This window comes from Netta rufina, assembly GCF_964035555.1.
Source record: "Netta rufina genome assembly, chromosome: 15".
Lineage (NCBI taxonomy): Eukaryota > Metazoa > Chordata > Aves > Anseriformes > Anatidae > Netta > Netta rufina.
Genome location: NC_140138.1, coordinates 11,779,517 through 11,794,862, shown reverse-complemented (window position 1 = coordinate 11,794,862; position 15,346 = coordinate 11,779,517). Strand labels below are relative to the sequence as shown.

Sequence of the window (15,346 nt, the reverse complement as noted above, 5' to 3'; positions counted from 1 at the left end):
GCAGTAGAAATATGTAAATCCATCTCCTCTTTGTACAGTGGAGATTTATCCAAGCCCATCCACTAACTTCCAGGGGATCCCAAGGTGGTTCCTACATGTGAGCAGAGCTGTGCAGAGAGGGTCGCTGGCTCATTTGGGGGGGGCAGGAGAGGACACGTGGGGGTGGCAGGTGCCGTCCACACCGTGCACTAAGGGCTCTATCTGCTCAAACGCTGAATGCACTCCCTTCCCAGCTGGGAGCTAATAGGAATTTAAGACTGACATTCATTCATACCAATCTGTACAATTTGGACAATATCATGTTAACAGCCAGATTATAGTGTTTTTAAAGCCAGAGTCTTTTTTTTTTTTTTAATGTAAGAGTTCCTAAAACGCATTTGACTTGATGATAAGGTTACTAAAAGTGGTAAATATATACTTTGGCAAACCAGCTGCTTTTTCACAATCTCAATCAAAACTGCTTTGAATAAATGAAATGACCCATAGCCTGACTCTTTAATTCACTTCAGCATTTGGAGAGCCATGTCAGTCCTGTCTGTGGGGATGAGTCAGGCCTTTCAAAATGCTTCCCACGAATGATCAGATAATCGATCCCTTTCTTTGCAGTTCTGACAAAACCTGTGTCGATGGAGAACTACACAAATGTCAAGTTACCTTGCTCCGTAAATTTTGGCTTACAGCTGCCCTTGTTTCACCTATATAACTCGCACATTTTCTTCATCTAACCAACACCATTAACCACACTTCCTTTTTAATTACTCCTCACTGTGCTTTATTACTGATAGGTCACCGTCTCTCTTCCAAACCTTGTAATCCATATTTTTGCAACAAAATACTATGCAAATCTCGTCAGTCTGATTCTCCTTCCACTAGAATAAAATCCCTCCTGCTTTGCTGTTTTGCTGACCCCTGCCTTCTCCTACATTACCAATTTATCCCAAAGGAACATATAAATAATTAGAAATTAAAGGGCATCAAATAACTTGTACTGAACAGGTAAAGCAGAAGCATGTGGTTTTCATATACTAAACTCCCTCTCTTGTGCAGAGCAGGTCAGTTGATCTGCACCAGAGGGAAGGACTTGGCTCCTTCTTCTACCTAGCCCAAAGCCTGAAGGCAAAGTAGAAGCAACAACCCCCCAGCCAAAAACATATATGTGCTGCCCTAGGACCATCTCAGCCTAGCCATTCACTCTGGAAATGCTCCTGGATGGTTTGAACAGCAGAATCGAGGTGGAACTGCCCTTGCTTCATGCCCGCATAGATCTACAGCCATGCCATGGGCCTTCCCTGCCCAGCTGCTGCCAAAGGTGCAGAATTTGCCTGGCTTTTTAAGGCATAACCTGCACTTGCACCCCTGTTCATGTGGGATAGCTCCATATAGGTCAGCAATGTCAGTCCCAGTACCAAAGGGCAGATTTGTGTCAGGTGTAATGCTCCCCAGCTCCACCAAACTCAACAGAGCTGCTTGCAAACGGCTCACACCAACTGAAAACAATGTTTGTTTGTTTGTTAATCTAAAATTTATACAATTTCTTCTTTTTGGTTTAACTATGAGGAGTTTAGGGCTTAGACCTTGACTCCCTCTACGCCTTCAGACATGTATGTCCAAAATGTAGCAAATATCCCATAAGCCCATCAGAGAAAAGGGAAGGATAGAGCCTATTTTGAGGTACAGCGAGGAAGCCAAGGCTTTGGGAAACCACAGCAATGCAAAGAAGAAAAAAGGATGTTCCAGCATGCCTATTTCTAAGCACAAAGCTTCAGATACATTAAGCCGACTGGTTTCTCAGCAAATTGAAGCCACTCGACAGATAATGATTTTGTTAGCAGCCGAACTCAACAATGAGTGTGTCATCACCGAGAAGGGAAATGTATGAAGAAGATTAACAATTCAGCATAATTCTTCCATGAGACACAAAGGCCTGGTTTCCTGTCAGAAAGAATTGAGCTGAAGTAAGACAAAAGCATCTCCCTGGTCTTTTAAGATCCATCTTATTGTATTGCCTTAATTGGTTGCAATAGCAGCCTCGACCAAACACGAGTTTTGCTGGGATGCTGTCCTTCTGCTGCTGCCAGGAGAAAACTTCGCGCCTCCCCGAAGCAGAGGGTGACATCGGTGGGAGCGGCGCTGCATCGTGCCTCGTGGCAGGGCATGCTGGCAGCCGCGTGCACCATGGACAACACCACATGCCAGAGCTCAGTGCTGGCTTCCCTCCACACACTGTGGGCTCACACGCAGCTATTCCCACTTCAGCCGGTTGTTCTGTGCTGTAGATGTGCTGGGCAGGCTGGTGGGGATTCAAAGAGGCCCTGTAAGGCCAACACCTACTGCTGTACTCCCTGCACTGAAGGAAACACCTGGTGCTGGGCCCGCCAAACTGAAGAAGATCCTTCACGCATCTCTACATGACACAGATTTGGGAGCGGGGCCTGAGGAAGGCCACCAGCTGCCCAGGGTGCCCAGCTCCTGGGGGTGGCAGTGCTGGAGAAGAGCAGGTCTCTCTGGAGATGACTTACTTGGACTTCTAGGTCTGGTACACTCCTTGTTCCTTCATGTTACATCTGCATACTAGCTTCCCTCTTGTTTTCTGAGCTGTTTTCCTTCAGGATCTCCCCTTCCTGCTCACACCTCAGTTAGACACGTCCCTCTGGCCATGACGACCCAACAGCAGGAGCCCCGTCACCTCCCAGGCACTGAGCCTGGACAACATGGTTTGGTATCTGGAGACGCCCTTGTGCTGTCACCTACTGCCCACATGAACACTTCTGAAGAATTTATAATACCCTGGAGCAGAACACAAAATTTTCTGAAAAATTGGAAGACACTACACCATTGCAAACTGTCATGGCTACAATCAGCAGGCTTAGATATTTTTAAGAGGGTCTTACATGCTGCTCTGACTCCAAAGGGAACCTTTAATCATGCTCTGAATTTATGTTTTTTGTTTAAGGTTTCTGAATGAACTGTAACATCACAGGTCATGAGCAGCTTTGGGAAAAGAATATAGGTACCTCAAATTCTCTCTTATACACCTCCTGGACATGCTGGCAAAGCATTAGAAACAAATCCCAATGCAACCATTATTTTTTATTTCCAGGCTACTCAAAGTCTCTCTTTTCCCCCCAAAGTAGAAAGCAAAAGAATGCAATGTTAACCTTTCCTGTTAACCCAGGGCAAGAGCTTGTGGATGTGATTAGAAATCTTCCTAACTTCAGAAGGCTTTGCAAAAAACTCCCTGAGATATCCTTTTGCTTGTGTGTCTGAGAGATTAGGGTTTTGTCCAAAGATCAGTGATATCGGTGAGATTCTTTCTGTTTTCTCTGATGGACTTTGGAAAAAGCCTCTAAAAATCTCTTCTTCATTTACATCTAAAGAGAGTGTTGGCACAGTACATAACATGTCTGCTCCTTCCCCCATCTTGTCCTCTCCCATTCCTTCCGAAAAGTCATCAGTACACGACCTGAATTCCCCTTCCAACCCAAGGATACCATCAATATAAAAGAAGTACTACCAATTATCTCTCAAGCATGTTTTTATACCTGTATGCTAATTGAGTTCTAGCTCCCTCTTCTAAAGCATTTGGTACAAACTCTGGTAGGGACCCAATGCTGCCCAAAGTGATTTGACTCAGAAGGACTTGGAATTGGAATTGATCTGGTTTTCCAGCTCCTCAATTTTTCTGTAGTACTCTCATCTCTAGAGTGTATGCTCTTCTGATGGAGAGAAAAGGTCCCAATGGGACCTTTGAACTTTTTTTTTTTTTTTTGGTCAGAGTCCAACAAACATTTGAAAATGTATTTATTTATGCAATGCTAATGCCTGAGCAGTGAGGTCCAGTCAAAGCCTGGGATGCACAAATGTCTGAAACAAAAGTTCAGATTCATTTTGGATTCCTATTTATAGACCAAGCTTAAATCTAGCATAAACATGTTGATTGGCTTTAACAAGCAATACTCTGCCCCAGGCTAGAGACATGGCCCCATACAAGCGGTAAAGAACAGATTTCAAAATAAATTCAAACTCTCATCATCTCTTAATTTGTTCTTGCTCAGCCAATTCTGCTAACTTGTTTTTAAAGACCTTTCTTCCTTCAGTCAAGATAGTATAGACTTCTGGAGGGGAAGAGATCCACAAAACCATTCAAAGACCTTGTTGTACATTTTAAGTCCCCTCCTTTCATCTGGAACTGTACATTTAATCAATCTGTTGACTCTTGGCAGATTCACTGTTTCCTTATACAGTAAATCAATGGTGCTATAATTCATTATGTTTTTCAAACGTTCTCAGCAGCACTATTTTTTCTTTCCTTTGGATGAGATTTTTATAATTTCCTTTAGTACCGGAATTTAGGTTCAATATTTAGTGTCTTGTCTTTTTTTTTTTTTTCCTGACTTGAAGCAGAGTCCACCTTACTTAATTGCAGCATTTCTTCACTGCATGAGTAATCTTGTGTGCTTGCTTTCTAATTACTGTCTGTACAAACTGAAGGCATTGCAGGCTCATAAATGAACTCAGTCAGGTAATGTTTCCAAACCTTTCCAGCCAGAGAATTTAAAGAATCAAAAAATAAAACCCAACTAACTAAGCCCAGCAAACACAAAAGCCTGTTCTGCTCAACTGCAGTCTGACAGCACAGCGCTTCTGGACAGAAATACAAGAGAGATGAAGACTACACTGTCTCTACAATGCACCATGCCATATTCATTGGTAAATTGCTGACAGTGCTGCCACAATTATGCACAGACATTTTGTAAATATGCAAGAAAACAGATAACTATGGTTATTTATGCATGCAATAAACAGTTATGAAAGGCAAACAAAATGTGCAGTTGCCTGTGCATGTGCTTCTTCTGAAAACTGTTTCAGTGCTCAATGGAAAACAATTCTCTCTAGGCTCCTATTTATGGCGGGAGGAAATTTTCACTGAATTAAATCAAATTAAGAGCTATCCCTTTATGCTGCACAAAATGAATAGGAAATACTTATATTGATGCAGGGCACAGAACACATCCTCAGCCTAAAAGCTCTCAGTAACCCTGTCCTTTCCAAGGCCAGCTCTAGGTGTCACTGTGGGAGCTGAATGTGATACTCCTTCCCATCCATGGATTTGTTCCATTTAAACTTCAACATCAAGAAAATGTCACCTTGGTGCTCCCTGCTCTTGGGAATTGCTTCTGTCACCGTTTTCATTTTAAAACAACACTGCACATTACAGAGTCGTGTGAGCTGTTCTGATAGATGGTGCAGGATCAGTCTGGTCACCACTCTCCCCCATAAATAATGCAAGCAGAGCAGAGAAATTACGACGTGGCTAAGAAAGCTGTTTAGCTGCAGTTTGGATCTAATTACTGAAGGTATCAAAAACCCACACAGAAAATCACCTAATTCTATTATAGCCACAGCAAATCTGAACAGTGGGAAAAGACTGGACAAAGCAATATTCTGTTTCATGTAATACATGTAAGCCTGTATATTTAATTGTCCTGCTTGCAAAAAGAAGCCTGAAGATTTAGTGTTATGAAGATTCCTATTTATTTTGTACTTCTAACCTAGAATATTTGCAGCTAACCTAAAAAAAAAAAAAAAAAAAAAAAGCACAGAAGGCAAAACAATAAAAAACAACCCTGCAGGAAAGAAAAAAATAACAACCAGACAAACTGGAAAATATGCAGGAATATGCAAAAGACTGTAAAAGTCCTATAAATGTTCTTTGGTCAAATATATTACTCTTTATTAATCAGCTTGCATGCTTTCGAATCCCTGCTGTGGCTCTGCAGTAAAGCTGAAAAATGGCAGATGTTATTTAAAAACATATATTTTTAAACACACAAAGAATTTGCAACATGAAGGAAAAGATGCTGCACTGTGTATTTTAAAACAAACAAACAAAAAAGTGTATTAACAAGATGCTCTTTCTTGTTTTGCAACCTGACTGAAAGCCCCTGAAATCCCACAGAGTCAGGCTGTGGATGCTACCAGCTAAATTCAGATCCTGACATCTTTACATAAGCAAAAGTCCCCTTCCACCTCCATCTACTTAATTTTAGACTGGGTTTTCTGTCCAGGAATCATTCCCTGACAGTTCCCACAGTGACTGATACCTATAGCTAAGGTACTTCATATTTTAGCCTATGGAAATAATACTGAATCACTGCTAGAAACCATAGCTCTGTGTTTTTGTGCTAGAGGCATAAGAGGCCCTAAATTGTTGAAATACTAGCAAAGAGACAATCCCGTAGGAAATCATTGTTAACAATCATCAGTCTTCCTCTGCAGGCCTGTGGCACTTTCCCCCTGTTGATCTCAAAGCTCTATCAAAATCATAATTAATGAAAACCTAACGACACATCTATATGACACATTAGGTGAAATCATGGCCCCAGGGAAGTCAATGAACAAAAGTTCACTGACGTCACTGCGGTCAGGATTTCACTCCTATTTCTTATCACAACAATTTTGATGCCAGGTTAACTGAAGCATAGAGGGGTTAAGCAACATGCCCAGAAGCTTAGATCAAGCAAGAACGAGTACTAACTTATTATTTCTCATTCCCATCTCCCTTCTCCTACCAGCTTGTACGTCCCTACTTCAACCTTAACTGCTCAGAGCTCTGCAGAAGGGACAGACCTCATGGCCCCAGTGCTGCTGAGTTTGCTGCAAATGCTGCTCTCCTCCTGCGCAGCCGATACTGCTCAGCTCCAAAGTGTACAAGAGGTAAAATGATATTGATACACCTAGCAGACGTGCAGTCTGAAACGCCGCTACAGCCCATGCATGTTGTGTACACCTCAATAGCTGAGCCAAAAGATGGTTTGGTTGAGCATCACCTCCACAAGGACCTGGGGACAGGCTGGTCACTGGTGCCCCAGGGCTCTGCTGCACTCTGCAGTGGGCAGGGAAGGGCACAGCCTGCGTCTCTTCCTCCTTTCTCTCAATGGACATGCTCTAAGTGCAATGCTAACAAGCCTGCCGGGAAAAGCTGGCTCAGTCCCCATTCACACGGGTCACTAACACTCCAGGAAACATTACGTGCGTCAAGGGGAAAATCAGACAGGCCAGGTCTGTCCCATGCCCTCGTTGCGCAGACTGCAGGAGCTCGGGCAGTGTGCTGCTACCTGCAGTGGCACGTCTGAGCCAGGGATGGGAAAATACATGGCTCGATTGTCACACCTGTGCTCCCTAATTAATCATTCCAATCCAGAGCTGTAGGAACAGAGAACCCAGCACATGTTAATAAATGAGCCTGTGTTTGTCCTCTTTCATGAGCCCAGGTGTCCACTGGCCCCTTCCATCCAAGATGGGGGATGGCAGCTGGGCACCACAAACTGCTTTATGCGAAGCCTGGCAGAGCTCAGAGCTGAGCACAGCCAAGCAGCAGTTCGATTCACAGGGCAAAGCTCTCCCATGACATTCCACCTTTCCCACCTACTCCATCCAGATCAGCCCACTCTTGACGACCAAGGAGCTCCCTTTTTCCTGCCCAGGAGTTGCTGAGATTCACATGATGGAAAATGTAAACCTTCGGCCTGCTCGGTGCTATTCTTGCAGGGACCATTTCCTGCTGAAGCCAGGGGAAATTTTGCCTTGCAGGGTTAAAGACCTGGTGACCTCATCCCGTGGTGGCAATGTACAATCAGCAGTTTTACAGAGCTCCTGCTATTTCATCCCTCTGAAACAGACTTAGCAACTTTGTGGTCAGCACAAGTAACTCCATTTTCTCTGCGACCGGTGAAAACTGCTGGCTATGCTGCAGCTCTCTACCTCTACAAAACCACGGGGTGTGTGTTTGTTTAGTATCCCAGGGCTTTCGTTCAGGGCTGTGGGTTGTTTTTTTTTTGGCTCCCTGCGCAGCTACGCAGCTAAATTCGAAGAGACACACACTGTCATTAAACAGCCCTGGAGAAAAAAACAAACTCTGTCACCTTGTTTAACCGGAGCCAAAGGTTGACACAGGCATATCCCTGCTGTGGATTTACAAGCAGAACAGAGCTGAGCCATGCCCAGGGAGGCTGCAGCTCCGCTGAGCCGCAGAGCCCCGCGGCGCCGGATGCTCCCGCAGCCATCGCTGCAGGGCTGCAGGTCAGCTGCCTCCCTCCTTCCTCCAGACGCAGCCTTTTAAATAATGATCAGCTAATAATGCAGATCTAGTGCTGCTAGGATGTTGTCTCCTTTTGGCCATCCTTTTTTTCATTATCCCTTTTTTTTTTTTTTTAAATAGGGCACTCTCAGCCTGATAACTAAAAGATGTCTGAAATGAATGAGGTTTGCCTCGCTGGCAGACTTTTCAATTATTCAGGTAATACAGAGCTGGCAATATCTCTTTATGTTTAACAAGGAAAATGAACGTAGAAGTCAGGAAGCAATGTTGTAGGCACACCAGAGAAAAGCCATACAAAATATTCATTAATATTCAAGCAGCAATGAGATCCTGAACAACAAGCAAATAATCAAAAAAACAATATATGTCCAAACATACCAACACTGGTTATCTTTTGGGAGACCAGGTCTTGTAGTAAAGCCTCAATTGCAGGATTATGTCTGGAATACAACTCGTACCGATTAATGCCAATGTGGAATTTTAACCAGTTTGGGTAGGAGTCTATGGAGGTTTCTCCAGTTGGCAAAAATTCTTCATTATCTTCATTTTGCCTACCACCAAAAACAAACAACAAAAAAGGAAAAAACATAAATGAGGAGTAAGAAATAATGTTACAGTTTGCAACTGGCATCAAGAAATAAAGCTTCAGGAGGTGACAGCATGGAAGCGCAGAGCTCTACGAGGTAGGAGAAGATCCCAGCCTGTCCCTGTGCCCGCTGCATGCCAGGAGCCCACTCCCACCCAGGGCCAGGGTGGCCGGATCTTCACCTCTGCTCCTCACGCCTGATTTAATGCCCAAAAGTCAGGAGGAAAATTCGGAGTGACATCACTGAGCACTAGCAGAGGTCCTTATACAGCTGAAACATGGGGCTGCAAGGTTTATATTGTATTTACATTGCATTATGTACAAACATCTTTTACAAGTTTGACCCAAAGGAAAGCATCACCCTGAACTTTTATTTAACAGGAAGCTGGGTCTGGAAGCTGACAGTGCAGCAGGAACTTGACCTGTTGTACCAAATGTTCCCACTCTCTCTCTCCTTCTTCTTTTTTAAACACAGAGAATGAGAAGAAAACAGATCACTCTGAACCAGTCACTAAAGAAAAACTCTGGGTGGTTATGCCCCTTCCTTAGGAGTAAGATATTATTACAGAAAAGGATGGTTAGGCTGACTTTTAACTCCTACATTTCATGTTAGTTCTGTGAACTTTCGCTGCAGCCAAGGAAAAAAAAGCACAAAAGGCAGCTGCACTGTGGAGGTCAGGGATATTTTTGCTCTTCACCTATTTGACACAGTCACATATCTTCCATCCAGAGGTCCTCTGTGGTTTTAGTCATCTCCAGATGTTCATAATTTTGTGACTTTTATTTCTTTTTTTTTTTTCTCAGAGTAACCAGAACTTCTTCAGGTATTTCACTTCACAGTCACTTTGGATTATAAAGCAGAAGGGGCCTGGACCACTCACATGCATACGGGACAGAAATCAGAAATACTTATCCTCCCTTTCTGAGGATTTAGATCATGCTGGCTGCTCTGCGGCTTTACAGAGCTTTTGTATGGTACAATGCAGCTGTTTAAACATTACAATGTCGGTGTGTTTGGAAGAGGGTGCTGTTGTATTAGACAAGCCTTTTGATTTTTCAGTCATTGAAATTTTGCAGCGTTCCTTACAAGCCAACAGGGCAAATGATTCACAGAGGCAAGTCAGTGCTTTGAAGGCCGGAGAGCAGCAGAGGTGCCGGGACACTGGGAATTAATTGAGGATGAAAAATGTGGCACAGATCAGATCCTGAAGGCAGAAATACCTGCTAGGGTGGATGCCTTTGTGATACCAGACCTTGCTTTTGAGAAAAGTTAATATGCTACTGCCTGGCCTCATTGCTCAGTCCCCGCTCCTCTGAGCAGAGACTGGGAAGGTGCTGGAGCAGGAGGATCACTTAGAGCCTGACCCCATTTTTACGCTGTTTTTCCAGCAGCATCTGCCTCAGGCTACAGCCAGAGACAGCATATAGGGGCACGGGGACCCTGTGGTCCCAGCACTCCAGCCTTCTTGTTCTCATGTGTTATATCCCGCATTTTGTTGCATTTTTCGGAGGAAAACAACCGGCCAACCCCATGGACGATTCTCTTTCCCCTCTCCCACCGGCGACACCCGGCTGCCCCCCCTCACCCTCCTCCTCTTCCGAACCACCCATCACCCCAACCCCCGAGCACTGCGGGCCGAAGACCAACCCTACAAACCCCAAAGCGGGGACCCAGCGCCCCATTCCCACACCGACCCCAAGCCTCCCCTCTCGCTGGGGGGGCACCCGGGGTCGGGCCCCCCGCCCCGTTACTCACCACTCGGGCTGCTCGGCCGCCCGCGGGTTGAACCTGATGTCGCTGTTGACATTGAAGAGGAGGTCGCCGTCGGCCAGCGGGGGCAGGGCGGCGCGGTAGAGCGGGTGCTGGAAGAGGGCGGCCAACGGGGCGGCGGCGGCGGCGGTGGAGGAGCCGGGGGGCGGCGGGCGCGGCGCCCCGGGAGCTATGAGGCGCCTCGGCCTCGCCGCCGCCGCCGGCCCCCCGCCGTCCGCCGCTTTCTCCGCCGCCTCCCGCGACTGGGAGGAGAGGTTGGAGGCCGGCTCGGCGCTGAAGTCCTGCAGGATCCGCAGCGTGTGCTTGCTGGGCCAACGCGGGGCGGCGCGGGGCGGCGGGGCGGCGGCGGCGGCGGGCGGCGGGCAGGAGCAAGCGGGGCGGCCCTCGGCCCCCCGGCGCTCCAGGCGCGGCAGCAGGTCGATCATGATGTGCATGGTGCAGGCGACGAGGAACACCATGAGGATCAGCAGGCGGAATTTGCGGACCAGGAGCATTTTCATGGCCGGGGATGAGGCTCTGGAATTAGCCGGGGAAGGGGGAGGGAGGGGAGGCTGCCGGGGTCTCTCGCGGAAAAAGGCCGGGCGGGCGTGGGGCTCGCTGCAACCCCCCCGGGGCCGCTTCGGTTTTCTCCCTTCGGGTCGGGCGGCGAGCGATCAAGTCCGTAAAGTTACCTCCATAGGCGCCGCGGAACGCACAGGCTAAAAACAATAGGTCCTCATGTCTCAGGAGCATCAAGAACTTAGGAGGGGGGGAGGAAAAAAAAAAAAAAAAAAACAGGAAAAAAAAAAAGATAATAATAATAATAATAATAATAATAATAAAAAGTGCACCGGTCCGAGCCTTTAAAATCAATAGGAAAACAAAGCCGGCGGCGTTGCAATTTATAAAGCCATCTGTTCACGATTTCTCTCTCTTTTTATTACAGGGATCACAACAAATAGGGAAAACTGGTTCTTGAAGAGAAACCAGCATCTGACGCTAGCTCGGATTAAATAATAACAATAATAATAATAAAAAAAAAAAAATGGGGAGGGAGGGGGAAAGAATAATATTAAGAAAACCTGTACAGAAAGGCGACAGAAGAAAAAAAATCATCCATAATATTTGGCTGTGCAGGAAACGCTGACTCCCTTCCTTTGAATTTGACCAGTGATGCAGCAGAAGCGCTCTCCCGCTCGCTGTCGCTCCCTCTCTTCTGTGAGACTGTTTAAGAACATTGGCTGGAAAATCATTTTCTTAGAGCGGTTCCAGTTTCTTCATCCATTGCGTCCAGTGCTTGGGAGAGATTAATATGTTCAACTGAGATCAAGTCTGGGTGGCTGCTGTATCCGAGCTGGGCTTTTGCTTTGGCTTGGGTCGGTTTTTTTGGCCGCAAAACTGTCTGATGGCACAACTGCAACATAAAGGTTAAATATGGCACAGAAAAAAAAGGGGGGGGAGGATTAGAGAAAAGAAACTAATAAATCAGTAGAGGTTCTTTTTAGCAAAGAGGTCCCGTCTTTGATCTCTGCTGGGTCTTACAGATCTGCCTTTTAGTGAGAGAGAAAGGAAGAGAGAAAGGGGGGGGGAGAGAGAAGGGAAGAGGGGGGAGAGATCTTTGGCAGGTGCAGAGTGAAAACCTCTTTCAGCTACACTGAATTCTGGAGACTGGTTGGACTAGTAGCTCTGCAGCTCCAGCTTTCAGTGGGTGTGTTAAATATTATGAGCGAGCCATGATTCCTGCCTTCCTCACGTCATAGTTAGGAGATTGGCTAAATAAACGCTACAGTGATAGTAACAGGAAAACCTCAACCAAAAGCTTTTTTTTTTTTTTTTTTTTTCTCCTCCTCTCCTCCCTCCTTCCCACCCCCCTTTTCATTCTACTGCAGCTCCAACTGGGGCAAGGAGAGGGCGTCTGTTCCACAAAGGTTTGCAAAATAATTAGAAAAAAAAAAAAAAAAAAAAAAAGAATATAATAATCAAGCAGTGGCGGAGTGGGGAAGCTGCACTAATAGTGTTGCAAAGTATTAGCATGGTCTGCTGCTGGGAGCAGCAATTCTGCTCTGTCATTGTCTGGGCTGCAGAGCGGGTGGGTGCCCGCTCCCCCTCGCACCCAGCCCCTCACCGTAGCAAGGTCAGAAGGGAAAGCTGTGCTCCGCTTCCTCCGGAGGAGCAGTCTATTTTTTAATCCCAGATCCTGCGTGTTGTGATAATCCCAGGGTGTGCTGTGGGGTAATCTGCCTTCCTGCAGCTGTTAGCTGCCCCTGCAGCTCCGTGGCCAGGTGGCTAGTGGTGCTGGTGGCCCTGGGGCTGATGGGAGGTGTTAATGGCTGTTGGAGGAAGGGACAAGTCACTGCAGTGGTGTTCAGGTGACCAGGTAGGGGTGCTCAGGGCTGCTGATTTTGCCTTTGGGAGGGGGCCACCCTGGATTTGTGGTGCTTAGCAGGGTTCAAATGGTCATGAAGTGGGGACACAGTAGGAAAGAAAGGTATGGGCTTCTGCCCACCCACTGCCACCCTTCACACAGACTCATCTCAAATGCTGGCCCATTTTGCCGTGGTTTAACCAACATTAAAATATTGCTTTCCCAAAAAAAGTATTTTTCCCCCAGACTCCATCCAGCACTGTCCCCCCACTGAGAGCTTCTACAAAGCCTTGTGCCCTGCAGTCCACTGGAACACATCCGTGGGGTTACCACATGGCTAGCTTCCACACAAGTGAAGTCACTGCTTTTCCAAGGGAAAAAATAGACTCAGAAACAATGATCTGATGGGGCAACGATCCTGTGGACTTCTCTGTGCCTTCATGGGGGAACAAGAGCTATTGCTATCTTGGGGGGAACATTTTGGTTCCAAGGTTCAGATGCAGGCCTTTGATTCCCATGGAAGCCATTTTGTCACCCTGGGACCTTTAAGTACAAGCATATTTCATGACAAGACACTTGGGTGTGGAGCCAGAAGCAACACTTCTCATCTTTTTCTGCATTCTTAGCAAAGTACACTCAGGAAAGAATATATATCAGGAAACCCACCACTACCTGAAGGGGGTATGGTATGTGATAGGGGTGTGACATTAACGACATGTGGAAGAGTATTTTTATTTATTATTTTTTTTAAATCTGCCAATGGTTACAGCTTCTGGTGCTGTCACTTAGGGAAGTCAGCTGGGCTGAATTATCAGTAAAGCCCAAGGAAACAAAAGAAGGCAGGTGGGAGCTAAAGCTTGGGTTCTGGGGAATGGGGGTGGTGGAGGAGAGCAGGCAAAGGAGGCCCTCTGGGAGGGGGTGAGTGCAGGCCGCGTGCTTCTGTGTAGTTTACTTGTAGTCCCTTTACTACAGCTTTTCTGAGAGGTTCTGGGTGAGTTCCTTGCAGCTCTTCATGGATCTCTATAAGGTTAGAGAATACAATACATTACCTGCTTTAGCATGCCACTATAGGGTTTGCAGACTATGTGCTGTAGCTACAGGACTATTATTATTTTTTTTTTTTAACTTTGTGTCTGGCCTACTAAATCTGAAGGCCATGATATTAGATAGGAGGTGGGCCTTAACAGATATGAACTTGAAAAATACTTGTTTTTTGAATACCTCTGGTATTTTGCAGCAACAAATTGCATCAGACATCATAATTCTGCATGTAAGGTTTATATAATGAAAGTGGGATTAGCTTTGAAGTGTAATACAGAAAATTGAATGTAATTAGTTATGAGGCTTTCAAAAGGTGAAATGAAAGAGCAATATAGTAAACAGGCAACTGATTCCTTGAAACTTTGTTCTCATCAGAATGATCTTTAGTGAACATTGTTACCAAACCAAGTATGGTTTCATCTAAACTTTGCCTACTTGAGAACTGACTCCTGCTAAGGCTGTTCCATGGACTCTGTTCCTTGGGCCTTTCAAGCCTTACAGACCTATCTGGTGAGGGGAAGCTGTTTGTATTCCCTTTACAACTGGACTTTTGTGGACCAGAGTTCCCTAGAGGTGCAAATAAAGGAGTTTCTTAACTCTTTGTGCTTCTTTAGGAGTGGCCTTCAGGAGGATTAAGTCTCTCTTCTGCAAGATCATACGTAGCTTTGGGTGAAGTCAAGTAAAGGTGTTTGAAAAAAAGGTGTCACTGGCTGGAGATCTCTCCTTTCAGGATCTTCAGTGGACTTACGGCTCTGTAGGCATACAGCTAATTGCTATAGGAGATGTCCTTCACCTCTGTTTCTGGCCTTCCTGGCTTCCTCAAAGTACTGATCAATATTCTACAAGTTGGTTAACTTGGGCTGCCTCTTGTGTGGAGTTCTGTTCCCCATGACAGCCTGGGTATTTTTCCTTAAGTTGCACAGTGTCTTTCAGGCTTCAGCCTTTCCCAGCAGGGATGAGCAGATGCTGTTACCTGAATCAGATTTTTCTTTCGTCCTCTTGCTCAATGCAATACAACAATCTTTAAAGGAAAATAACATCAGATAATTCTTTGTTTCTTGACTTCGATATCTTCAAATGTCTTGCTTCACAGATGACCGTATCAATATGTAAAGATGTATGGGCATCTAAGGCAAACACAGAGAGTGAACTTGTGGCTTTTCCCTAAAGGAAGGGGCAATGTGTAATTCCCACTGTATTTCCTGAGCCTTTCATCCTTCTTCCTGGAGGCTGTTAATGATCAGCATCAGCACAATACTACATTCCCTCTGTGCCTTTAAGCTGTGCTGGCTGGTGAGACAAGGGAATGAAGCCAAGGTACATCTAAATTTCTCCTCTCCTGTGTGGGTTCCATCCTTAGCACATCCCTCAATGCAATGAGGACACCAACTTCCTTCTTTTTTTACTGATCTTTCCCATGAATAGGTAGTGAGCAAGACCTGCTCTTGTTCTGGAGATAATTCAACTTGGGCCTGAGTAAAGGGGCTCTTGCCTCTGTAACCC

General features: G+C 45.7%; 1 protein-coding gene across 1 annotated transcript in view; it reads right to left on the bottom strand.

The window, feature by feature from the left end:
• FAM20C (FAM20C golgi associated secretory pathway kinase) overlaps positions 1-11,869 on the bottom strand; it is a 58,254-nt gene extending 46,385 nt beyond the window's left edge. Inside the window, exons 1-2 of the mRNA XM_084295766.1 lie at positions 10,444-11,869; positions 8,480-8,652 (exon numbers count right to left, since the gene is read on the bottom strand). Of these exons, the coding sequence (XP_084151892.1) occupies positions 8,480-8,652; positions 10,444-10,958 (688 nt within the window). The 5' untranslated portion in view covers positions 10,959-11,869. The remainder of the gene's footprint in view (positions 1-8,479; positions 8,653-10,443) is intronic.
• Positions 11,870-15,346: the final 3,477 nt, after the last annotated feature.